Source organism: Aquarana catesbeiana, linkage group LG07, assembly GCF_042186555.1.
Source record: "Aquarana catesbeiana isolate 2022-GZ linkage group LG07, ASM4218655v1, whole genome shotgun sequence".
NCBI lineage: Eukaryota > Metazoa > Chordata > Amphibia > Anura > Ranidae > Aquarana > Aquarana catesbeiana.
Genome location: NC_133330.1, coordinates 84,930,504 through 84,957,724, shown reverse-complemented (window position 1 = coordinate 84,957,724; position 27,221 = coordinate 84,930,504). Strand labels below are relative to the sequence as shown.

At 41.0% G+C, this 27,221-nt stretch overlaps 1 protein-coding gene across 6 annotated transcripts in view; it reads left to right on the top strand.

Moving 5' to 3' along the window:
- IQSEC1 (IQ motif and Sec7 domain ArfGEF 1) overlaps window positions 1-27,221 on the top strand; it is a 1,490,190-nt gene that overhangs the window by 657,467 nt on the left and 805,502 nt on the right. For all 6 annotated transcript variants that reach the window (XM_073592398.1, XM_073592399.1, XM_073592395.1 and 3 more), the window contains exon 3: window positions 5,233-5,301. In XM_073592398.1, the coding sequence (XP_073448499.1) occupies window positions 5,233-5,301 (69 nt within the window). The remainder of the gene's footprint in view (window positions 1-5,232; window positions 5,302-27,221) is intronic.

The following is a 27,221-nucleotide window of genomic DNA, read 5'->3' as shown; positions in this document are numbered from 1 at the left end:
TGCCAATCATAAATTTCATGGAGGGGGCAATTGCCCCGTTGCCCCCCCTGGATCCGCCCCTGCGTACAGGACTCCAAAACCAATCACCGCCTTCAAGATTTCTAAGGGTGTAAAATGGTGATTTCACTTCGTCAGTTTGTCATTTTTCCCGAAACTTGTGGCAAAATATAAATATTCCATGGACTCAGTATGCTTCTCAGCAAATAGCTTGGGGTGTCTACTTTCCAAAATGGGGTAATTTGGGGGGGGTTGTGCTATCTTGACATATTATGGCCTCCGAAACTGTGATAGATAGTGAGGAGTGAAATCACCATTTTACGCCCTTAGAGAGAATGAAGGTGGTGATTGGTTGTTGGGGTCCTGTACACAGCTAGGCTCCCAAAAAGTCTCACACATGTGGTTTCCCCATACTCAGGAGAAGCAGCAGAATGTATTTTGGGGTGTGATTTCACATATACCCATGGCATGTGTGGGCAATATATCATTTCAGTGACAACTTTGTGTACATTTTTTTTTTCAATCACTTGTGGCAAAAAAATAAAATATTCAATGTGCTCAACATTCCTCTCGGCAAATTCTTTGGGGTGTCTGCTTTCTAAAATGGGGTAATTTGGGGGGGGGGTTGTACTGTCCTGTCATTAAAGCACCTCAAGAAATGAGATAGGCAGTCATAAACTAAAAGCTGCGTAAATTCCTGAAAATGTACCCTAGTTTGTAGACGCTATAACGTTTGCGCCAACCAATAAATATACGCTTGTTGAATTTTTTTTTTACCCGAGACATGTGGCTGAATGCATTTGGCCTAAATGTTTGACTAAAATTGAGTTTATTGTATCTTTTCTGTAACAAAAAGTAGAAAATATACTTTTTTCAAAATTTGCAGTCTTAAAAACCGCAGAGGTAATCAAATACCACCAAAAGAAAGCTCTATTTGTGGGAAAAAAAGGACGCAAATTTTGTTTGGGTACAGCATCACATGACCGCGCAATTACCAGATAAAGCAGTGCAGTGCCAAATTGTAAAAAGTGCTCTGGGCAGGAAGGGGGTAAAATATGCTGCAGCTGAAGTGGTTAAGCTGCTTTTCTATATACAATAACACACTAATAATAAACAAAACAATTTTACACTATACTGTTTTTTCTATTTAAAACAGACCTCATTGCTCTATCCATGCTCATTGTCCAGAAAGCAATGTTGTCTGCAGCTTATGCCTGATTGTGGTAGACCCATTAAACATAATGTGCCTTTGGAATAAAAATATAGATAACATATTATCTCTAAATATGCAACACCTCACAGTGTATCTGTAACTAGCATTAGTTTATATCTGCAGCTCAAGCTTAGACAAGTCAATTGTTTGTCTAGTGTTAATATATGCTATATACGGAATGCTATATACGGAAACTAGAATAAACACCAGCTTACACTTATTTCGGAGTATTTTATTAAAACAGATATTAACTGATGCATGAAGCATAGTCATATTACAAAAGAAAGCACTTTATATGCTTTACCCACATTTTAAAGAAGACTTGAATGCAGAAATGCAATACACGCTGTTCTCCATTTAGAAACTATGCTGTGGCTCAAGCAGTGAACTATTTCATGAATTCTTGAGCTGTTTTTACCACGTGTTGCCACGTCTGTTTTTACCACGTGTTGCCACGTCTGCTAAATGATGTGTTTTTTTGCCATGTCCTATGGGAGTATCATTGATTTAATACATTAGCAGTGTCACATCAGTTTGGTTTATTTATTTCATATCACCTGTACTCATTTTGTATTAAAATAGTTTTTCACTACCACGTTCATAGCTTAAAAGGAGACCATACCATTTGCAAACAGTAGCTTATACATACTTATATGAACATTATTATACACATATAATTGGAGTTCAATTAGAAGCACCTGTCACCAGGTGCACATCAAAACAGAACAGTGCCATATCTACTTTGTTTTCTTTTTCTCTTATTGATTTACTCCACCTAGTGGTAGTAATTGGTAGAGGCAGCAGTTCCATTAATTAGCATTTCTCCAACCCTTTACTTAGAAGCACCTGTCACCAGGAGCATATCAAAACAGAACAGTGCCATATCTACTTTGCTTTCTTTTTCTGTCTATGGGAATGAGCATTTTAAGCACAAATCGAACAAGAATAACGGTGCGCAATATATTCTACATATATGTGAGTAGAGAATTGTTTTTTTGATATATCAAGTTAAAAAAAATAAAACAGAGGGTCTCAAGTACGATTCTGACACATCTAGAGAGTCCCTCAATATTTTTGTGCATTGGGGTACATTGTATCGAGTTACACAGCCCATTCAAAATGAATTGGCTGTAATGCGTCACATTACCCAAAAATGTTGGTCCCTTCTTTCTGTTTACACTGCAATGCACACTGAAGAGAAAATTGGTGTCATTGGCTGCAATAAATAGCCCAAGCATTGGTAACAGTGACCATAATAATGACCCCAAGCACTGCTGCCCATGACTGCATGAGTAACCACCTCGGTGACTGTAAAAATAATACCCAGTATTGGTGCCAGTGACCGCAATAATAAATACCAGCATTGATGCCAGTGACCTCAATAATAGTCAAAAGTATTGGTGTCAGTGACAGCAGTAATAAACCTCTGCAATGGTGTCAGTGACCCCTAGTAAAAATCCCCAGCATTGGTGTCAGTGAAGCAACATTAACCCCTGGCATTGGTGTCAGTGGCCACATTAATAATCCTGAGCATTGGTGTTCATGATCGCAATAACACTGCAACCCACAACATTGGTGTCAGTGCCAATGCTGTTAACCTGTACTTCTGGTGCCCAGTAGAAATGCTAATTTACCCCCGCAATCAGTGGTCAGTGGCAGTTTTTTTTACTCCCCCCTTTCTTATTAGTGGTCAGTGCAGTGGCAGTGCAATTTAAACTCTCAGCTTTGGCAGTCAGTGCAGTGGCAGTGAAATATAACCCCTCCACATTGGTGGTCAATGCAGTGATAGAGATATTTAACACCCCCCCCCCCCCCCCGCCTTGGTAATTGTGATGAGAATGTGAACTAGGAACCCCAAAAACTGGTGTGAGACAGGGCAGCCATGTTGTTTGGAATTCATATTCAACCATGACATTTCTTTTTTCTCAGCAGTGACCCCCCTTTAGGACATGGCTACATTAGGACTTCATCTTATTCATTTAAAAAACTTTTAGCTGCATTTAAGAACATCCTTATTAGCCTATTGAGAGGACACCATAGACCCTCTCAACCTATTCACTAATTTTAAAGCAAAGCTGGGCAACCAAATGGCCTTTTGATTTAGCCCAGCTACACCCCATTAACAGAACAATACACATCCTAGTCTCACTCTAATAGCAGTCATAAAACTGTCCAGCCCAGGCTTATGTAATTGCAAATCCTAAACAGATTACTGTCTTAGCTAACCACTCGTCATAAATGGTTGAGCTGGAGTAATTTGTGAATATACATTTGTGTCTTTCTGATCCTGGAGAATCAAAATAGTGTATTTCATAACTGCTGAGATCATAACGGTACTACCAGAAAAAGGACATATTTGTGTCAATAAGCAGCATTTTAAGCCCAACCACTACTATCCTAGAAGGTATCGAAGGTGGATTAGACCCATCTGATAAGCACCCATAATATTTGTATTCATTTAAATGGTAATTTCATGCTGGACAATAATATATAAGATATAAAAATGCAACCTGTAGATATTCCAAGATATTAGTATATGTTAAAAAAGAAACTGTAATTGCGGGCAGGATAGCTGAATGTTTGTAGGAGACTGTGGCATCCCATTGGCCATTTCTTAGACCTTCTCGTTGGTCGGAGCATTTCTGTCAACACCCTCCTCAGGGACCAGTGTCAGAGTTTTTATGAGTTTTTTATATATATATATATATATATATATATATATATATATATATATATATATATATATATATTATCATTTTTCATTTTGGACTATAGGAATTTTCTAACCAAACTAGGGACATAAGTCCTATTAACTTTTAACCAGCACAAGGGGAAGAAATTGCCAGTGGTGTTAGATTGAGCTTGCTTACAGAAAAAATTCCCTGGACAATGGGGTCTTGGTTATCTACATACACCTGAAATGATCTTGAAGCTGGGCTATATTTGCCAATCAACAAATGTGGACAGGAAAGAAATTCTTGTATAGGGAGAAGTGCACTGTGTTGTGTTACTTGTGGACAAAACAATTAAAAACCTGTGTGTCCAGCGCTTGCCATGGTTTCAACGCTGGGAAAATAAACAAGAGAGGACCCCCACACAAAGATATCAACTGCTTGCAAAAGTCTACTATTTCGCTAGCTTAAATTATTCCAATAAAATAAGTCAGTTTCATGGACTCTTATGTGGCAGATCATAAGATAAAGACCTTATGACACTGTCATAATATATCTACATATCTATGCAAGGGACCATATTCCTTGAAAAAGACTGTTTACAAGCTAATGGGTTATAAACTATTTTAATAGACATTATAACTATAATTATCATGGACATATTTATAAATATATGAGTTTAGATCAGGGGTTGGCAACCCCTGGCACACATGCCCCAAATGGCACGTGAAGCATATTTTGCTGGCACGTGACTCCCTCCCCATCTGTAGTGCTGGCGCAGGGAAGTGACATTGAGTTACAGCTTCTGCTGCTCTAGTGCATATGCCGATCACAGGCACTGGGGGTGGGGCCTTGTGCCCACGCATATTGTACAACATGGGAAAAGCTGAGTTTTATGTCTTTGCTGAAGCTGCAATCATCACCTGCAGCCGCAGCAAAGATCCATCCAGCACAGTCTTTTGAGGTGTGATGGTGCAGGAATTGGGGTGATATGAGGTGTGAAGGTACATGAATTGAGGTGATTGGATGTGTGAAGGCTCAGGACATGAGGTGATCTGATGTGTGAAGGTGCAGGAAATTGTGTTAATCTGGGATGTGATGGTGCAGGAATTGGGGTGATCTGTGGTGTGAAGATGCAGGAGTTGGGACGGTTCTGAGGTGTAAAGGTGCAGGAATTGGGGCTGATCTGAGGTGTGAAAGGTCAGGAATTGGGGTGATCTGTGGTGTGAAGGCGTAGGAGTTGGGACTGATCTGAGGTGTGAAGGTGCAGGAACTGGGGCTGATCTGAGAGAACTTTATTACAATGACTGCTATCATCTCACACTTAATTTCCAACTGTACCTTTTTCAGAAGCGCTCTGCTGGCATATAATGTCCACCCTACCGTACTTGCCTCGCAGCACACGTCTTCTGGGATAAGGTAAGTTACCATTTACTTTACCACCAACCTTATAATTTTTAAAAGCTTAATATTGATTTCCTACTATTTTTTAAGTAGTTTACAGCATTTTGTGATTGAGAGTGTGAAGTTGAATTTTTTTTTTTATATAACCGACTGCTAAGCCCTGCTTTAGATGGTAGCACAATGTTGCAATGTATCTATGTTGATCAAGTACAAAAACGTTTTATCCTGACAAAATAGCCCAGTGCTGAAAAAAGGATTCTTAATATTAGTACGATTTGTTCATTTGTAATCAATAATTTAGAAATGTGTGCGTTATAATGTAGTCATACCATACCCATCATGTCGATGTCCCAATATTGATGAACCTGACTGTATAGTATTAGAAACTGATTATGAAATCATTCCATTTCTGTAGCTAGGAATTTCCATTTTAATGCTGCTACAACAAAAGAGTAATAATCATAAATTAGAAATCATCAAACTCTCTAAGGCATTCTATATATTTTAGATAAACTAACATAGTTGTAGCTGTGCAGGAAAAGATTAATATATTATATAAGGGTTAATTACTAGAAAATTAATTTCCCAGATAAACTTAAGATAAATATTTCTAGTTTTGGAGGCAATGCTTGAATAAACACATAGGTTTGTAAACTAATCCAATGATAAGAATAAGGTTACACCTTCTTGGCCACCCCCCTAGGCATGTTTTATGAGTGTATTATTTGCAACTAGATAAAACAGCAAGGGGGGTGGACAAGAGGGGGCTTCAAGACAGATCAGGACCCACAGCGAATCATACTAGATCATCATCATCACAATTACATTTCATCATCAAGAGCCCTCCCAGTGTTTGGCAGCCATAATGGGAGAGTCTGGCCAATAGCCATTTTAAAGCCTTCACCTATTAGTGGAAAAGTAACTATAGTCTCCATATCTTTTTTTGATTTTTCTGTGTGAAATTATTGTATGCTAGCTGAATTGCTACCCCATTAGATATCCTAACACCCCAAAATTTGGTCATTTTAATTTGCTGTATTGGCATAAATTTAGACAAATTCACTGGGTAATTCGACTGGATTCACAGGTCAAGTTAGTCAAACACAGATTATTATCTGCCAAATTATATCCAATTGGTTAGGATGTCTACAAAATGGGACATGTATTATTGTATTCAATCTCATCGGTATATACCTGCAAAAGATAGTGTCTGTACCTATTAATCAAACAGTTAGTGGGTTTGTAAGTGACCTATTGGAAATAAATATTAATTTATTTTTGATGGTGTGCAGTCTATTCTTACACAGATCTTGTGGTGTTATTCAAAGAATTTTCTGCATAGGCAAAAGAATTTGTGAATAAATAAGTCAGTTAAATGATTTTTATAAATTATTTTTGCATTGGAGGCACTGTGGTTCATCGATCGATTAGACGATCGATTTAGCTGACTAAATAAATTGTTCAGACATTCCCTGACACCAGAAAAGGGGGGCTGCATCAGTAGTGTGCTCTTCTTTTACCATTAAACAAGGAACATTAACCAAATTCTATGAGTGCCATTGAACCGTCTTGCTCATTGACTCTACTCTACTGAACTCCCCAAACCAGACTTCAGAGTAGAAGTTCAGCCTACAATTAAAATCTCTAAGTCTACTTGCATCCACTATCTTATGCCCTGTACACACAATAGGATTTTCCGACAACAAATGTTCGATGGGAGCTTGTCGTCGGAAATTCCGACTGTGTGTAGGCTCCAGACATTTTCCGTCGGAATTTCCGACAAAATTTGACATCTGGATCTCAAATTTTCTGACAACAAAATCCGTTGTTGGAAATTCCAATCGTGTGTACACAATTCCGACGCACAAAATTCCACGCATGCTCGGAATCAAGCCGCACTGGCTATTGAACTTAATTTTTTCTCGGCTCGTCGTACGTGTTGTACGTCACCGCGTTCTTGACGTTCGGAATTTCCGACAACATTTGTGTGACCGTGTGTATGCAAGACAAGTTTGAGCCAACATCCGTTGGAAAAAAAACATGGATTTTGTTGTCAGAATGTGCGATCGTGTGTACGCGGCATAAGACTAACCTATCTAGCCCTGTAAAGCAAAAATCGCTATACATACTTTTTCTGAAGTCGCTTCCCTCTGGTTAGGTCCCACGCTGAGCTGTCAACGGTGGCTCCTCTGTGTAGGCAGTTACAGAAGAGACAGCAGACAACGGAAGCCCCATAGTAACTTTGTGGGTGACGTCACTTACCATTTCAAAGTCGTTGTTGGCTGTCTTCTGCACACAGCCTCCACCACTCAGTTGTTGTCCCATGAGCTGGAAAATGTTTGTGCAGGCTGGGGCTTAGAGTGCCATCATCACGTTTCAGTGACAGCGCAGTATTAGTTTGCCCAGCCTTTTGTCACATGTTGGTGAAGGTGGACAGGATCTTATGCTGTGTCCGGCACAGTAAACAGTATAGTGGCAGTGACATTACCCCCCTTTATTGGTGGTCACTGGTTACTTACCTCTTAACACGCTCCTGTGATGTAGAGTGCTGAAATAGAGATAGCGTTTCAGCACCCTGCTGCTATTTTATACATTTTGGAACAGTTTTTGATTATGAAAACTATTGAATGGAGAAAGTCCATCAATCCGCCAACAGTCTTTACATTTGTATATTTAAATGGCAAGTGTAGATTTCCTCAGTCCCAGTATGGGCGCCATTATGCTAACCATACATTTGACAAATGTATGCCAATTTGTAGAGCTTTTCATGAGCTTTTAAATGAAAGGGTATTCTTGCCTTTCTGAACATGTTACATGCTACACCCATATTTAGGGTGTAACATGTTCAGCAACCTCTCCACCTACTTCTGATCCTCTCCTTCATGTGACAATGGGTGAGGGAGTCTCTCCCTGCACCTGCTGTCACAAATTTAAAACAGCACAGCCTTGTGGGACTCCACCCCCACAACAGTGTCATTCGTTCACAGAGTTCTGTGAATGAATGAATTACAGGGACCACATCTCATCAGGATGTACAGAAGAGGAGTGTGGAGGGTATGACAGTGGGCAGTATGTATAGGAGAGGAGTGTGGAGGGTATGGTAGTGGGCAGTATGTACAGGAGAGGAGTGTGGGGGGGTATGACAGTGGGTGGTATGGAGAGGAGTGTGGAGGGAATGACAGTTGGCACTATGTACGGGAGAGGAGTTTATGACAGTATGTACAGGAGAGGAGTGTGGACGGTATGATACTGAGCAGTATGTATAGGAGACGAGTGTGGAGGGTAAGACAGTGAGCAGTATGTACAGGAGAGGAGTGTGGAGGATATGACAGTGGGCAATATGTACAGGAGAGGAGTGTGGAGGATATGACAGTGAGCAGTATGTAGAGGAGAGGACTGTGGAGGGTATGACAGTGGGCAGTATGTACAGGAGAGGAGTGTGGAGGGTAGGACAGTGGGCAGTATGCACAGGAGAAGAGTGTGGAGGATATGACAGTGGGCAGTTCGTACAGGAGAGGAGTGTGGAGGGTATGACAGTGGGCAGTATGTACAGGAGAGGAGTGTGGAGGGTATGACAGTGGGCAGTATGTACAGGAGAGGAGTGTGGAGGGTATGACAGTGGGTAGTATGTACAGGAGAGGAATGTGGAGGGTATGACAGTGGGCACTATGTATAGGAGAGAAGTGTGAAGGGTATGACAGTGGGCACTATGTACAGGAGAGAAGTGTATGACAGTGGACAGTATGTACAGGAGAGGATTTTTTTTTTTGGGGGGGGGGGGGGGAGTATGACAGGACACACTATGTATAGGAGAGAAGTGTGGAGGGTATGACAGTGGGCACTATGTATAGGAGAGAAGTGTGAAGGGTATGACAGTGGGCACTATGTACAGGAGAGAAGTGTATGACAGTGGACAGTATGTACAGGAGAGGATTTTTTTTTGGGGGGGGGAATATGACAGGACGCACTATATATAGGAGAGAAGTGTGGAGGGTATGACAGCGGCCTCTATGTACAGGAGAGGAGTGTGGTGGGTATGACAGCGGGCACTATGTATAGGAGAGAAGTGTGGAGGGTATGACAGAGGGCAGTATGTACAGGAGAGCAGTGTGAAGGGATTGACAGTGAGCAGTATGTACAGGAGAGGAGTGTGGAGGGTATGACAGCGGGCACTATGTACAGGTGAGGAGGATGAAGGAATCTGGGAAGGAAAAATGTAAGGGTTTGTGGAAGGATGTTTAGGGACTGAGTAGTGGTTAAGAGGGCCATACATGAATTGAAATTTAGCCAATTAAGCAGAGACAAGCCATACTCAATCTATGTATGGGCTAGCTGGTTGTACACAACTCAATCTATTAATAGACTTGAGTACCACCAGCCTGTCAGGTTTTTCGCAAAACAATCAGTGCTGACAGCTATAGTTAGCAACACTGATCATTATATTCTGTGGTTTGGAAAGGCTCCCCACTGGCAGAACACAATAACACTGCGGGAGTGATTCCCCCATCCACAGGTCAGCAGGTGAGAGGGTGTGTGGAGACAGGCTGGGGAGAGAGGTCTGTCAGCAGGGAGGTGTGAGGTGTTCATGGAGGGATATCAATCAGTGGGTGGGGGGAGTAACTGGGAGTGATATCTTTTGGAATAGGGTCTGTCATCTGCAGGTTGGGAAATGGTCACCTGTGATATAAGTTGAAGGGAGGTGGCTAACATGGGAAGTGGCTGGGGAGTGACCTGGTTGGTGGTGAGTGTGAAATGAATGATGTGTTTCAAGTTTCTTTCACATTTGCGGTAATGCTTATTGCCCTCTGAAAAGTGATGTGTGGTGAATTGCTTTTCAATGAGTGATATAGCAGCAGCTGACAGGTGTTCATGAGGTGCTACTGGTTTTTTTTGTTTACATTGCTGAATGGAAGTTTTACATTGTTGGACTATGTTGCTACTGTGCGAGCGAGTTTGGCTTGCAGTTGCAGAGTGGCCCCATTGAAATCAATAGGCAAGTTTGACAGGAGGTGCTGCCTGTCAAACTCTGCAGGCTCCAAGCTATCCATTGAGCTTAGTGCCTCTGACAAGAAGTGAGAGGCACTGTGAGCTCATCCTCTCCGGAACCGTAGATGATAGGAGCCCCACTTTGATCAGTGGTGGGGTAGATCTTCAACTACCTAACCCCCAAATTTGGGGTCTCTGTGACCCCTGGTCACCGAGCCACGATCCTTGAAGTCTATCGTTTTTTTTTGTTATTTGTTATGGCAAATGGGCCTATCTTAATGTAAGGGGCCTGGAGCTGCGGCTCTAATAGCCCCTATGTTAATCCGGCCCTGTCCCCATTCCCTCGCTCACAGGATTTAACTGACAGCCAAGCCTAGGGGAGAAGGGAGAAGAGCTGCTGCAGACGGGAGAATGCTGGATCGAGAATAGATTCTTTAAGTGTTTAAAGGGGGCTGGCAGGAGCTGCTATTAAAAGGTTTGTTACCTTAATGCATTCTCTGCATTAAGGTAAGAAAAAAACATTTTGCCTTTAGTACCACTTTTTTGTTACGTCTGCATACCTGTTGCTGGTTGATATCAAAGGGCTTCTGAGCCCTTTATTAATAAGCCAGGTACCCTGACAAATGGTAGACTTGTGAACCTGGGCAGCCAGGCTGCGAATCCACCCACTCTTAGCAGCCCAAAATCCATGCCCAACATAGGAATTTTGCCATCAGGTTCTTAAATGAGACTGACCTATTTTTTCCTCACCAGGCTTCCCTTGAGTCCATACAACAAAAACCGACATGAATTAGTAGCAAGTCAGATTGACAGAGTCCAGAAGTTTACCTTCCAACTTCATAGAATTGTGTGAATCACAGAAACAACTTACAGTAACTTACAAAGTGAGTACACCCATCACATTTTTGTAAATATTTTATTATATATTTTCATGTGACAACACTGAAGAAATGACACTTTGCTATGTACAGTAAAGTAGTGAGTGTACAGGTTGTATAACAGTGTAAATTTGCTGTCCCCTCAAAATAACTCAACATACAGCCATTAATGTCTAAACCGTTGACTACAAAAATGAGTACACCCCTAAGTGAAAATGTCCAAATTGGGCCCAAAGTGTCAATATTTTGTGTGGCCACCATTATTTTCCAGCACTGCCTTAACCCGGTTGGGCATGGAGTTCACCAGAGGTGCCACTGGAGTCCTCTTCCACACCTCCATGACGACATCATGGAGCTGGTGGATTTTAGAGACCTTGCGCTCCTCCACCCTCCGTTTTGAGGATGCCAAACAAATGCTCAATAGGGTTTAAGTCTGGAGACATGCTTGGCCAGTTCATCGCCTTTACCCTCAGCTTCTTTAGCAAGGCAGTGGTCGTGTTGGAGGTGTGTTTGGGGTCGTTATCATGTTGGAATACTGCCCTGCGGCAAAGTCTCCTAAGGGAGGGGATCGTGCTCTGCCTCAGTATGTCACAGTACATGTTGGCAATCATGGTTCCCTCAATGTAGCTTCCCAGTGGCGGCAGTACTCATGCAGCGCCAGACCATGACACTCCCACCACCATGCTTGACTGTAGGCAAGACACATTTGTCTTTGTACTCCTCAACTGGTTGCCGCCACACACGCATGACACCATCTGAACCAAATAAGTTTATCTTGGTCTCATCAGACCACAGGACATGGTTCCAGTAATCCATGTCCTTAGTCAGCTTGTCTTCAGCAAACTGTTAGCAGGTTTTCTTTTGCATCATCTTTAGAAGCGGCTTCCTTCTGGGACGACAGCCATGCAGACCAATTTGATGCAGTGTGCGGCGTATAGTCTGAGTACTGACAGGCTGGCCCCCACCCCTTTAACCTCTGCAGCAAAGCTGGCAGCACTCATGTGTCTATTTCCCAAAGACAACCTCTGGATATGATGCTAAGCACGTGCACTCAACTTCTTTGGTCGACCATGGCAAGGCCTGTTCTGAGTGGAATTTGTCCTGGTAAACCGATGTATGGTCTTGGCCACTGTGCTGCAGCTCAGCTTCAGGGTCTTTGCAATCTTCTTATAGCCTAGGCCCATGATGGCGAACCTTGGCACCCCAGATGTTTTGGACCTACGTTTCCCATGATGCTCAACTACACTGCAGAGTGCATGAGCATCATGGGAAATGTAGTTCCAAAATATCTGGGGTGCCAAGATTCGCCATCACTGGCCCAGGCCATCTTTATGTAGAGCAACAATTCTTTTTTTGAGATCCTCGAAGAGTTCTTTGCCAAGAGGTACCATGTTGAACTTCCAGTGACCAGGATGAGAGAGTAAGAGCAATGATTCACATGACACCGGGGAGGGAAAATGGCTAATTGGGCCCAGTTTGGACATTTTCACTTAGGAGTGTACTCACTTTTGATGCCAGCGGTTTAGACATTAATGGCTGTGTGTTGTTATTTTGAGGGGACAGCAAATTTACACTGTTTATACAAGCTGTGCACTCACTACTTTACATTGTAGCAAAGTGTCATTTCTTCAGTGTTGTCACATGAAAAGATATAATAAAATATTTACAAAAATGTGAGGGGTGTACTCACTTTTGTGAGATACTGTAGTTCTTCATCGATTGCCTTGTGGCTTATTTCCGCTGCCATGAGCTCCATTTAACTATAAATTATACCTCAGGGGATCTGAGATAAACATCGCCAATACAGTATACCTCTTAGCCCTACGAGTCACCCAATGTAATCTGTGGCTCCTGCTCTCCATCCTTTTTAACTGGCCCATTGGGATGGCTATACGGCAGGCAACTGAGCCTCCGGCTGTAAATTGGCCACTTCTGGGCTCTGGAATGCTGTTTCCGGTATCGGAGGTGTGTCATCCTAGTAGCCACTCCCAAAGATATGACGGAGTGGAGCAAACTGTAAGGGAAGAGGAGGAGCCTGATTACTACAAGATAGGATGTCACTACCAATGGAATATACTAGACCTCTGGAGGACGACATAGGCCTTAGTGTGGGCTGAAAGTTACCAAGATGTAAATGAAACCTCTTAGTAAATGGGCTATTGATAAAAATCATAAATATTTTCCACAAATACATATGTTGAAAATGTAACTAGGAGTAATAATAAAAATAAAATATGTGCAAAAAAACTGGAAACTTGCTAATTAGTTCCTAAAACCATTCCATCTAAAACCACATATGTTTATTTATATGTGTATATATATATTTCTAAATGTATAAATATGTCTAAATATACATAAGTTTTGTGTTTTTGTTATTGGTGACCATGGTGGGTGGTGCCTCCCTCAACCTTGTCCTCCTCCCCGCCCCCTTTGTGAGTGGTGGGCATGGTTCTTGAATGGTTCTAAATGGTTCTAAATTTTAGGAGGTCATTGTGAAGAATGTACTAGTCGTTGCTCTGATGAAGGGGCCAGTCCCCCCAAAGCGCGTAATTTGTTCCTCTCATCTGCACAATTCTATGAGGTTGGAAAGCGGGCTTATGTACTCTGTCAATCTGACACGCTACTACTAAATGTTGGTTTGTGAGTATTTGTCATTTTTAATTCCTTAATAAATTGACTAGGTGTTTGTGCCCTTTTTGTTTTTGTTGTTTGTGCAATTCCGGATTCCTCGATCTGAGGAGGGCCGCACCGCCTTAACCATCCAGCCCAAGTTGCACAGTGGCTATATGAGGATATCTGAGCGTTGAAGTGTCAAGTTTGTTCTTTGATTCCTGGAGCCCATAAATGCCCTAATCTATACTCTGGGTTGACAAATATCATCCTTTTACCACCTTATCTGGCATTTAACCGAGACTGTCACAATATGTATATATAAAATATCAGTGTAAAAAATAGCATTTATTCCAAACCAATTACAGTATAAGCAGACCCTTATGCCGCGTACACACGGTCGGACATTTTTCGACCGGACATTTTTCGACCGGACTTGTCCGACGGACGCTGACGGACCAAATCCGGCGGACAATCCGATCGTGTGTGGGCTTCACCGGACCTTCAGCGGACTTTTCCCGTCGCAAATCTGACGGACTTTAGATTTGGAACATGCTTCAAATCTTTACATCGTAACTCCGCCGGAACCAGAAATCCGCTTGTCTGTATGCTAGTCCGACAGACTAAAACCCACTCTAGGGCAGCTATTGGCTACTGGCTATCAACTTCCTTATTTTAGTCCGGTGTACATCATCATGTACGAATAAGTCGGACTTTGGTGTGATCGTGTGTAGGCAAGTCCGGTTGTTAGAAAGTCTGTTGAAAGTCTGCCAAAAGTCCGTCGAAAGTCTATCGAAAGTCTATCGAAAGTCTATCGAAAGTCTGTCGGACGGGCTGTCGGACTTTTGTAGCTGAAAAGTCCGACCGTGTGTACGCGGCATTAGTCTCTTGTAATTTTGTTTGCAACACAGATAGACTTTTGTAAATGGTCCAGATTTCAGACTCTTCCCTTCTTGACCCCAGTATTTGTCTTGTTTTACCATGTGATTTAATGTTCTTTGTCTTGCTGATCTCTGTTATTGACCTCTGGCTTGTCTGAGTGCTCAGTTAATCTTTTGTAGTTAATCATCTAAAACTGTGTGAAAAGTAAAACTCTGTTTCCTGCATTATTTATATGGTGAGATTAAAAACAAAGAAAAGCAGAACCTACTGCATAGCCCTAGTTAGGATAATACCCGCTTAACGGAAGTGTATTTATATTAGTTTATTATGTGGTATTGGTAGATCAGACATGTCACAGTAACAGTTTACAATTATTTTGATGTAATAAGTGTAGTCAGCTTGGATGTTTTAGACCTCATTGTGGAAGCAGTGAAGGGTCCCTCACGTTTGCCATTTCTTTAGGTGCAGAAAACACTGTAGTGCGTATATCTTGAATTGTCAGATAAAAACATTTTATTGAGTAAAAAGACTATGCACAGTAACCCATAGCAAACAAAAACCTATGTATCATAAGGAGAGAAAATATATGCGTATACAATATTATCTGAAGCCGTCATATTGCACAGCATATAATTCTATCACAATAAAACCTTAAAAAAAAATTAACATTATTACATTTTATGCCACAGATCAAAGTAGGCTTATTTTAGTGTGACATCAATAGCTTAATAGATTATAATGTGGTCACTATGAGATCCTTTGCTTTTCTAAATGTGACTTTGATGGGCCAGGTTTGGTATTAAAACTCTACGTGACATAATGCCAGGCTGAATATTATTGACATATGCACAGTTTTGCCGGGCCTTTCAACTGCTGGGATGGATGTTCTTCAGATACCTCCAACTCCGACATGCTGCTAGGGCTCAGTTTCCCATTAGGCCCCTACTTCACTTAGACCCTGTTGAAACGGTTCTATCACAGGAGGATCTTATCAAAACGGGGTGGAGGTTATATGAATATCTGCTGTATATGCCAGCCAACATCCCAGACTTAAATCAAACATATAGTTTCCCCTCAAGGGTGGGACTTTAAAGGCATGGGCTAGGAAATACTAATTGTCATAAAAACTAGAATGACTTTATTACAAATTTTGTCAAGAAAAAATACACAAAATACATATACGGTAAATATAAATGAGAAAAAAGAAAAAAATCTGTACAATAAAGTTCCAGAGTGCATAGCATTACAAAGAAATCACATTGTAGATGTACATACGAGGTGTGAACATCTGACAGTAAGAATGCATACAGTGTTTTCCTACGGAGAAAATAACTCCTTCCTCAGGGATATTCTGATATGCCTTGATTTCTAAATGTGGCCGTCTAAAATAAAAAATAAAAAAGCATATTTTCAGCAACAAGAAAGTATACTTTACTCTGGAACTTTATTGTACAGAATTTTTTCTTTTTTCTCATTTATATTTATATGTATTTTGTGTATTTTTTCTTGACAAAATTTGTAATAAAGTCATTCTAGTTTTTATGACATTTAGTATTTCTTAGTCCATGCCTTTAAAGTCCCGCCCTTGAGGGGAAATTATATGTTCCACAGGAGGATCTTAGGAAGCCGCTCTCTGTGCTATATGGGGCTTTACTTAGGACCGACTCACCCATACTCTGGAGGACACGTATACCTTCCCTGGATAGGAAGGACTGGGAGGATTCTCTGGAACAGTGCCCCAAGCTGATTATCTCTTCTAGGGATAAGTTAATACAAATAAAATTGATCCATAGAGTATATCATACGCCCGTTAGGCTTCACAAAATTTACCCAGACAGAAATCCCCATTGCTCACTGTGCCTAGTACATATGGGTAACCTCCTTCACATGCTTTGGGACTGCCCCAAGATACAGATCTTTTGGAGGGAGGTGTTCAAACTTCTTAATGTCAAATTAGAAATGTCAATCCCTCTGTCGCCGGAGCTGGCCCTGCTGGGGATTCAGGATGACGATCAACGATCTCACCACAACAAACTGCTCATTTCATACTTACTGTTCTATGCAAAAAATGTGATTATTTGTAAATGGCTTTCCCCTGATCCACCTACGTTGTCCTCCTGGCTGGCCATGGTCGAAGCAACACTGCCACTTTACAAATTGACATACATTAGCAGAGGATGCCTTTGGAAATTTGATAAAGTGTGGCGGCTGTGGACATCGACCTAGGAGGAAGTGACCGCTGCGGGGGGCCTGGGCCCTGCTCCCCCCCCCCTCTCTGCACCCGATTCATCACTGATAATACCTAGTTACAATAGTAGACCTGGATAGGTCTTATCATGCTGTACCTTTACATGAGTCCAATGTAATCTAGGTTGTACTCGGTTGTTCGATGTCAATTGAATTCATCTGTCACCTACAATGTCATGTCTGTTGGTTATCTAGCCATTGTATCTTGATTACTTTTCTTTTTTTTTATGTCTTTGTTCTGCAATTTATCTGCTCAATAAAAAGAACCTGATTGTTAAAAAAAAAAAAAGTGTACGTCGGCAGAATGGCACAGGCAGGCAAATGGGCATACCTGTACGTTCCTTTAAATTTGCCGCCTGTCGGGCGTGCGCCCTTCACACACTGCAGGAGCGTGTACGCGGGTACCGGGAACTCGATGTTCGCCAGCGGCCCGCGATTGCAGTGTGGAGAGGTAGAACGGGGATATGCCGTGTAAACAAGGCATTTCCCCATTCTGCCTTGTGACATGACAGAGATCACTGCTCCCTGTCATCAGGAGCAGTGATTGCTGTCATGTGAGTGGAAGCCCATCCCCCCCACAGTTAGAATCACTCCCTAGGACACACTTAACCCCTTGATCGCTCCCTAGTGTTTACCCCCTTCCCTGCCAGTGTCATTTACACAGTAATCAGTGCATTTTTATAGCACTGATCGCTGTATAAATGACAATGGTCCAAAAATAGTGTCAAAAGTGTCCGATGTGTCCGCCATAATGTCGCAGTCACTATAAAAATCGCAGATTGATGCCATTACTAATAAAAAAATATATAATAAAAATGCCATAAAACTATCCACTATTTTGTAGTCGCTATAACTTTTGCGCAAACCAATCAATACACGCTTATTGCGATTTTTTTTTTTTTTTTACCAAAAATATGTAGTAGAATACATATCGGCCTAAACTGAGGGAAAAATTAGTTTTTTTTATATATTTCTCGGGGATATTTATTATAGCAAAAAGTAAAAAATATTGCTTTTTTTTTTTTCAAAATTTTTTTTTGTTTATAGTGCAAAAAATAAAAACCGCAGAGGTGATCAAATACCACCAAAAGCAAGCTCTATTTGTGGGGAAAAAAAGGACATCAATTTTGTTTGGGTACAACGTTGCACGACCGCGCAATTGTCAGCTAAAGCGATGCAGTGCCGAATCGCAAAAAAATGCTCTGGTCAGGAAGGGGGTAAAATCTTCCGGGGCTGAAGTGGTTAAAGTCATTCTTCCTAATGAAGCGGACACTGCTCCATGAAATGCATAAAAAAAAGGCAACCTCCTCTTGATCACATCATTAGTGATATTATATTGGAATATTGATTCCATAACAAAATATGGCTTTTTTGATGTTTAGTATACACTGATCAGCCATAACATTTTGACCACCCACCTAATATTGAGTATGGCCCCCTTTTGCTAAAATGGCCCTGACCCATTGAGGCATGGACACCAAAGTAACATCCACATGAATGGCAGGACCCAAGGTTTCCTAGCAGAACATTGCTCAAAGCATCATACTGACTTGCCTTCTTAAGTGACGAACACGCACCCGGCCATCCACATGATGTAAAAGAAAACATGATTCATCAGACCAGGTCGCCTTCTTCCATTGCTTCGTAGTCCAGTTCTGATGTTCATGTGACCATTGTAAGAGCTTTTGGCTGTGGACATAGGTCACCATGGGCTTCACATACACAACAAATTGCAATGCCCATCATTGTTTTCTGCTTTCACCACGTCCTCTTCATGCACAACATGTTCACTTGCTGCCCAATATATCCCACCAATTTTCAGGTGCCATTGTAACAAAATATTCCCTTTTCCTGTCAGTGGTCATAATGTTATGGCTGATCTGTGTATAATGTTAGAATATTGATTCTATTAAAAATTTCTAATTTTTTTTTTCTATTGTCACATAAAATTGGAATGCTCTGCTATATGAAAGTATCAGAAAAGTCCCACTTACTATACTTTGAGTTAATCAATAAAATTTTTCATAGAATCAATATAATCTCTTAGTTGATCTAACTACATAAACTTGAAATCTAGTCACTTCTTATGTGATCATTGTGCTTTTTCACTGAATAACAAGAATACAGCAAAATATTATTAATACTGTTACTCTGTGCAAAAGCAAGATAAGGCTATTGCCATTTTGGTACATTAAGTACCACCTTTAATGTGCAAAAAATCAGATATTTAAGAATATGAAATGGTAATAACCAGCAGCTGTCAAAGCAGAACTTCACTGCCAAATCCAGGGAGCTCTTGACATGGCCCAAGTTAGCCCATCTACAGCGCCGACAGTTCTGTACTCTCACTCATCACCCTATGTACTGCCATCTTCTCCTCAGGTTTTGCCTGACTGACATCTTCTTACTTTGGTCATTGATGATGGGATTCCTGTGCAAGCACTCTTGGGCTACTTGGCTCAAACCCCAGCTCTATTGTCCCATCACCTGGCTCCATTCTCTGCCTCTTACCGATGCTTGGACTGCAACGTCATCATCTTCTCTGATATGTTTTGCGCCCGACAGTGCTTCAGAGGAACCTGTCAGAATAGAAAAATGGAGACTATCTTTGCTGAGACAGTAAAAGTGTAAGAGGTTAACTGACAGTTGGTGGTTGAGCTCACATACGTTCTGCTATATTCTGAGTACACAGTGTAGTAAAGTCTGATCTGTTAACAGTGGTTCTTATGCCTGAATCTGGTTGGATGCAGGTACTGTTTGGCTGGCAATTGTCACTCTGCTCTTTTAATTTTTCAATCAAAGGATGTCGGGCGGAGAGGTGCCCACAAATCCATCCTTGGAGCGATTTTTTTATCGGGTTCATTAGGAAGCAAACAAAATTTGCTGTGTATGGCCAACTTTGCTCTCCCATTCTACCAAGCAGAACTCTCTAGACAGATTTAAAGTGGATGTAAACCCGAAATTTTTTTATATATATATATATATATATATATATATATATATATATCAATCATACTGTAGAGTATAAGATTTCCTATCATTTGAGCCCAGTCTTGCCACACAGAGTTAATCCATCTCTGAGCAATCCTCTTTTATTGTTCAGTGACAAACTGAGAAAAACTTTGTCAAATCCTCCCCCTTGCTGTGAGTGACAGGTGATTTACATCTCGTGCATTAGCCTAAGAGACATGCAGTATTTTTTAATTCCCTCCCCCACTCCTTTATTCAGCAGCTCTGCAAGGATTGGCTGTTCCACACCTCAGCATGATTTGGCATGCTGAAGTCATGTGGTTACTTTCCCGTCTTTTCACTGGATGTTAGAGATCATAGCAGAAGTTCAGTGTTAGAAATACACAGAGAAAATGCATATTGACAAGGGGAGTGTAGAGGTGGGCGGGGAGTCTACTGACATCACGACTCCACCCACCGAGCTCCAGACAACAGACCCACCCACAGAATATGCAGTTTTTCGGGTCTAATAACAGACAGAGGGGAGACATTTGACAGGTAAAGATACATGCAGGAGGCATGTATATCCTTATAGATCACCCCCATGGCAGTAGTTTAGAAAGTATGACATTGGGTTTACATCCACTTTAAGTACTAATTTAAAGTAGATTTAAGTATTTTTAACAAATTAAAAACTTGATTGTATAAGAATATTGTATTATCTTGATGTACAGTAGACAAAGAAAGGAAGTAATTTTCTCTTTTGTTGGTTCGTATTTGTGTGTGCTTTTGTGTTATAATATAGTTTTGTTTAGACTTTCTCTGGCAGTTACATTGAGAAGAAGCTACAAGCAAGGCTGATCATTCTCAAGTGTTTCTGCCCTAGCCTTTTGTGACCCAGACACTTCAGTCTTTAACACATATTGGTGTTAGGTGTAAACAGATCTGTCATATAAACATAAGCTCACAGACACAAAAGGAAAAGTGTCCACCTGTTTTAAACACTTCATTGATCTCTGGATTCAGGCACAGGATTATTGGGAGGGCTTTTCCTGATGAGCTTTGAAAACAGATTTGATGTTTTCACTTTGAGAAGTAAATTGATCTATCAACACAATGAGATGTGGATGTTAAATGGTTCTGTGCTGGAGAAAGTGTAAAATTTGGGTTTTTGAAGGTCGTTTAGCACATTTCTGTATTCTGCATTGCAGCTGCATTAAACTTTTATATTTATAGCAACAATTTATCTAGTGGTCCCCACACACTTATAAGAGAATGTTAGTTTCCTATTGATTGTTAAAGTGCACCTGTTAGATATTAACAAGTATAATTCATAGAAAGAATAGGGCAGGGGAGGTAGATGCTGCAGGTTTATCTTCAAATGATTGAGATTCATGTAAGTGATTAGGCTGGATATGATCCTGTGACCTTTGTCTTTGTGTGCAATCTCTTTCTACTCCTTCAGTATTTCTTTCTGTTAACTGTTTTTTAATTACCTGCATTATCTGTCTGTCTGTCTTTCTCTCTCTCTCCCCTTTTCTCACCTGTGCCTGGTTTAATCAATCCCCAAGAGCCTGTGTGCATGTCAAGTAGTAGTCCTATTCATTACTACGCTTACTAGCTTGTTCACATATATGAAATGCACTTAGCACATTTTTGAGCATTCATGTTAGGCAGGCCCCTTTGAAAGAAATAGTAGATGCACAAGAAGATTGCCATTTTGCATTTGTAATGTATCTTCATCATCAGTATGCTGAATTTCTGAATGGGTTTGCATAATGAGTTAATAGAAAAAACAAAAAGGGCCCTGCTGATACATCGACATTTAACCTTAAATTTTACTGGTGCATTGTGTAGACTATTAGCACTTCAGCCTCTGTTCCTTTGTGCTCTTTGATAAGGATTACTGCTTTCATTACTTCCCTGTTTCTTGCTTATATGTGTTCTGAATAAGGTTAGATGCTCTCAGATTACTTCTTTCTCCTGCATCCAATCCGGTAGTGTGTAGATCATCTGTTCGATTTTTGGCTGCATCCCTCTGCCTGTGATATACTGGTAACTATGTCTGAGCACAATGCGCCTGACCATGGAAAATGCTCATATGACAATTTGGCATTTTGCTTGAGTGGCCTGTCTCCTTCGCCAGTTATCAACAGTGAAGCCATTACTTGGAAGCCGGTGAGGACTGGCATTTGCCCCTGGCCAGTACAAATAATATACTTTTGTCTGGTGGCCCTGAATGGAGATTGTTGGGCTAATTTACTAAAGGAGTTGAGAATCTTCATGCAAAAATTGTTTAAATGTTCAATTATCTATCATTGTGTTTAGCTCATAAAGTATTCATCTTTCACAATTAATACTTTAAAATACAATTTTGTTGGAATATATATGTAAAAAAGATGTGGTACAATAAATCAGGTTCCCTAATGCTATATGAAAAATCGTCCAATATTCGGTCATTTTGCCAGTTTGTTTTTCGGACAGTTAATGGGCACAAAATCGTTAATTGTTGGGACGATTTTTAGCCGAAAAAACAAAGGACAAGTTTGGAAATTTTCTGCCGAACGAACGATAAATTGAAAGGTGTTTCCCGTCTGTTTGCACTAGGTATATGTAAAAAAAGGAACAAAAAATTGATTCATTTATGTCCACTGAACGATTTATCGGTCATTACATGATGGCACCATCGTTTGCTCTCACGGCCAAATGTTCGTTTTTTGAAAATGGGCTTGGCCGATTTTTCGTGTATGGCCAGCATAAGACAATACTTACCTTTCACCTTTCATTCCTTAGCACAAATCAGGTATTCCCTATACTGTGTACCTCAGGGGATCTTACACCTGCCATACAAGGCGGATGGTGTTTTTTTTTAACAGAAAATTTTTATTAAACAAATCAGCATTACAATACAAGAAATTAGTACATTCATTGCGGTGAGAATAATGACAATAAGATCTACCTGCAACCGATAGCCACTATATTATCAGATGTTTCAGTTGTGCAAATGTCAGAAGTTTCACTTAACAATACTCCTTATGGCATTAAGTAAGTAACCAATATTCAATCAAGCCTGGTAGGGGCGGCGGGGGGGGGGGGGGGGGGGGATGGGGGGAGAAGAAGGGGGGGGGAGGGGAGGGAGAGAGGGGGAGGGAGAGGGGGGGGAAGGAAGGGGATGAAGGGGAACGGGCATAAGAAGAATAGACGTGAGATGTAGGATGTCCTCCACTGTTTTTTACGTCCTAATTATGGGGTAGGGGGTTCAGGGTCCCCGGAGGCTTCCACCCAGGAGGACCAGATTTTATCAAACTTCCCCGGGCATTGCCTACTTTCATACGTCAATCTATACAGGGGGAGTTCCTTATTCACCGACCTTCTCCACGAGGCCAGAGTAGGAGGCTCTACCAGTTTCCATCGCAGTAAAATTTCCCACCTAGCGTAGTACAATGCGAAGGTTAGACACAATTTACTATACCTATCTCCCTCAACATCCTCCAGATGACTGAGCAATAGTATTTGGGGATCCACCGGTAAATTTGAGCCTATAACATTGCTCAGTGTGCAGGCCACTGCTGACCAAAAGGGTCGGAGTTTGGGACAAGACCAGACCATGTGCCAGAAAGTGCCCACCTCCTGCCTGCATCTCTGACAGTTGGGATCTCTTTGATGGTAAATGCGCGCCAGTCTCTGTGGGGTGAAATACGCTCTGTGTAGGAACTTAAATTGTATGAACCTATCCTTTGCAGGCGGATGGTGTTTAACACAACAGTTAAAGTGGAATTTCACACTACTACTACTATTTTTTTTGCATAGAAATACATTATTTTCTTCCTTTTGTGAAGTATCCTCCTGAAAGGATTACTATTGTGAAAAATCTTGTATTCCAACAGAATAATATAATGATAATTTTCAGAATATTTTAATATATTTGTTTTAAAATTTTATTTCACACGGCTTTGTTTATATTTTCTTAACAATTACATGCAAATCCAATCTACACCCAGTAAAGGTGACAGTGTAATTGGTTGGAAAGGGTGATTATAATGGTGACCTTTTATTTGCATGTTCAAAGAGCTGTTATTGCAACTGATCAAGCACTCCTTGGCAGTGTTTGGTATGTCCCAATTCCTGTCACTGTTTTGGGTAGCATATTCTGTATGCAAATGTAGAGAAAAATATAACTATTATCATTACATGTATTAGGCTCCATTCACACTTGTGCGATTTGTCATGTGACTTTGGCCTTTAAAGTCGCACCCCATTCTTGTCATTGGCACCCATTCAAATCTGTGCGACTCAAAGTCGCAATAACTTTGAAAATGTGCCTGGACTACTTTGGTGCAACTTGGATCCATTGAATGTAAAGTCGGATCAAAGGCGCACAGAAAGTCGCATCAAAGTCACTCTCCAAAGTTACACTGGAAATCGTGCAACTCTGGAGACATGCTAATGTGAATGTGAATCACATACAGTTAGCAGAATTCAATATTTTTCTCCACTGGCTCCTTAATTGTTGGAAAATTTGTTTAAAAATGTTATTGTCTTTTTGGACAACTTTATGAAGCACCTGTTAAAGAAGAAAGGAGAATAATAATGGAGGAGTAACTACTTAATGGATAATTTTAAAACTTAAACATCAGGTTAACCTCTTCCGGACTGCACTATAGCCAAATGACAGCTACAGCATAGTCATCCAGTTCTGGGAGGTCATCAATGGACTTCCTCCCAGAACCATGCCCCCTGCGTGTCCCCCGGACACAGCTGATCACAGATTGCGGTAAAGGACAATTATAGCAGTTCTTTAACTACTTGCCGCCCGCACTAAAGCCGAAAGACGGCTATAGCACGGGCCTTAATTGCCTGCGGGTAGCGCGCGGCGCACTCACTGTCTACCGACTCTATGAGACTTGACTGATCCCAGATCAGAGTAAGGGGTCGATCCCGGCCCCCTTCCACGTGATCAGCTGTCAGCCAATAACGGCTGATCACATGATGTAAACAGAAGCTCGGTAATCGGTAATTTTTTTTTCCCCTCGCGCTGTTAGCAGATCACCGGCTTCTGTCAGATGGACATCGATCCCTCACACAGATAGCCGCAGCTGCCTTTTCTGTGCCCACCAGTGTCAGTTGCCAGTGCCCACTGTGCCACCTACCAGTGCCACCTACCAGTGCCCACAGTGCCACCTATCAATGCCCACCAGTGCTGCCAATCAATGCCCATCAGTGTCTCATAATCAGTGCCACAGATCAGTGCTGCCTATCAGTGTCACCTACCAGTTCCCATCAGTGATCATCAGTACCACCTATCGGTGCCCTTCAGTGCCACCCATCACTGCCACTTCTCAATCCCGCCACAGTGCTTATCAGTGCCCATTAGTGCCGCCTTATCAGTGCCCATCAGTGCTGCCCATCAGCGCAGCCTATCAGTGCCCATCAATGAAGGAAAAAAATTACCTGTTTTCAAAATTTTATAACAAACTATGAAATAGTTTTGTTTGTTTTTTTCAAAAATTTCTGTCTTTTTTTTTTTTGTTTTATTTAGCAAAAATAAATAAACAGCAATTAAATATCACCAAAAGAAAGCTCTATCTGTGTGAAAGAAATTATAAAAATTTTATTTGGGTACACTGTAGCATGGTCGCGCAATTGTCATTCAAAGAGTGACAGCGCTGAAAGCTGAAAATTGGCCTGGGAAAATTGCCCAGTAAGCAAGTGGTTAATATGTGATCACATGTAAACAAACTTGCCGGTTATCGGCATTTCTTTACTCACGCGCTGTCACAGCATGAGGAAAGGAGAGCTGGTAACCAACAATTCTGGCAGGGTACATTTACACTGATAATCAGGGCACTGATCATCAGTGCAGCCCCATCCATGCTGCCCAACAGTGCTGCCTCATCAGGGTTCATCAGTGAAGGAGAAAGATTACTTATTTGCAAAATTTTATAACAGAAACTAAGAAAAACTGTGTTTTTATTTTTCAAAATGTTCGTTTTTTTTGTTTGTATAGCAAAAAATAAAAAAAAACCCAGTGGTGATTAAATATCACCAAAATAAAGCTCTATCTGTCTAAAAAAAATAATACATTTCATATGGGTACAGTGTTGCTTGGTGACACCCCAGGATTCCTGCACTTTGAAGCAATTTTCTCTCACTTCCTGTTTTGGATATGGGACAGGAAGTAACACAGATGGCCAAAAAAAAAAAAAAAAACCTGGCAGGTGTTATAACCCTACCTTGTTCTAGCCAAAAAATCTATGAAGAAAAAAAGCTTTTGTTCTAGTTCTACTTTAAAGTATTGCCTAATTTACAGTATAAAATAAATAAAAGCAAGGAAAAAAGTCATATAAACGAATGCACGCCAAACTAATCAGTTGCATATGAAAAAGATCTAAAATTATTTGTGTACTCCTTTTGCACCTGCTTCACTGTGGAATATTTTGAATTCCTTTAATTTCTAGAATATTTTGAATAATTTTAGTAACAGGATTGTGTTTGGGGAAGGGCATCAGGGGCCCAGACACAGAAGAATGACTCAAATGTCTTTAAAATTGCTTCATTGATTTCTTGACTACCTATTTTTCATTTAAGCGCTCTGTTATCCCCAACATCAATAATCACTATTACTTCATGTGGAACAAACAGTCCTTAAGGGGTACAAAATAAAGTGAAAGGTCATATTAAATTCTCTAGATGTAGAAGTATCTATAAGATACTGAGTTAAATATGTGCCGTATAGGATCACATATGACAAGCTTGTCTTGCACTGTAAAGGCCTGAATTATGATTAAGTCTATATATGTCTTAAAAAAAAAAAAACACTAAATTTGACTTGCACACTTACCTTGTGCAAGCTAGGACTCCAGTATGACTCAAGTGTTGTGTCTTATATTAATTACAATTACACTAATTACCATTCTGTTGATTTTAGATCAAATTAACAATTGATTAATAAGAAAAAAAAAAAGAAAAGGCACAATACTTGCCTGTCTTACTGCCCATGCTTGGCTCTAACAGGGAATTATCAGCAAGTTCATTGTGGCAAAGGGCACATGAATGTACCCTTTTAGCATTTAATTTCCAATTAGAAACAGCAGAACACTTTCACACATGTCTCATTAACTAGACATACTCTGATTTTCTATTATCAAATTTCCCTCAGACCCCATTCACACAGGGACGACTTGTCAGGCGACCTAGTCGCCTGACAAGTCGCCTCCCGTTCTGTACTATGGAGCCGTTCTAAGGGGAGCGACGCAAGTCGCTCCGACTTAGAAAAAGGTTCCTGTACGACTTCGGGGGCGACTTGGGGCGACTTGCATAGACTTCTATGCAGAAGTCGTTTTGCAAGTCGCCCGGCCATTCGTTTGCAGGTCGCCTCGCTGA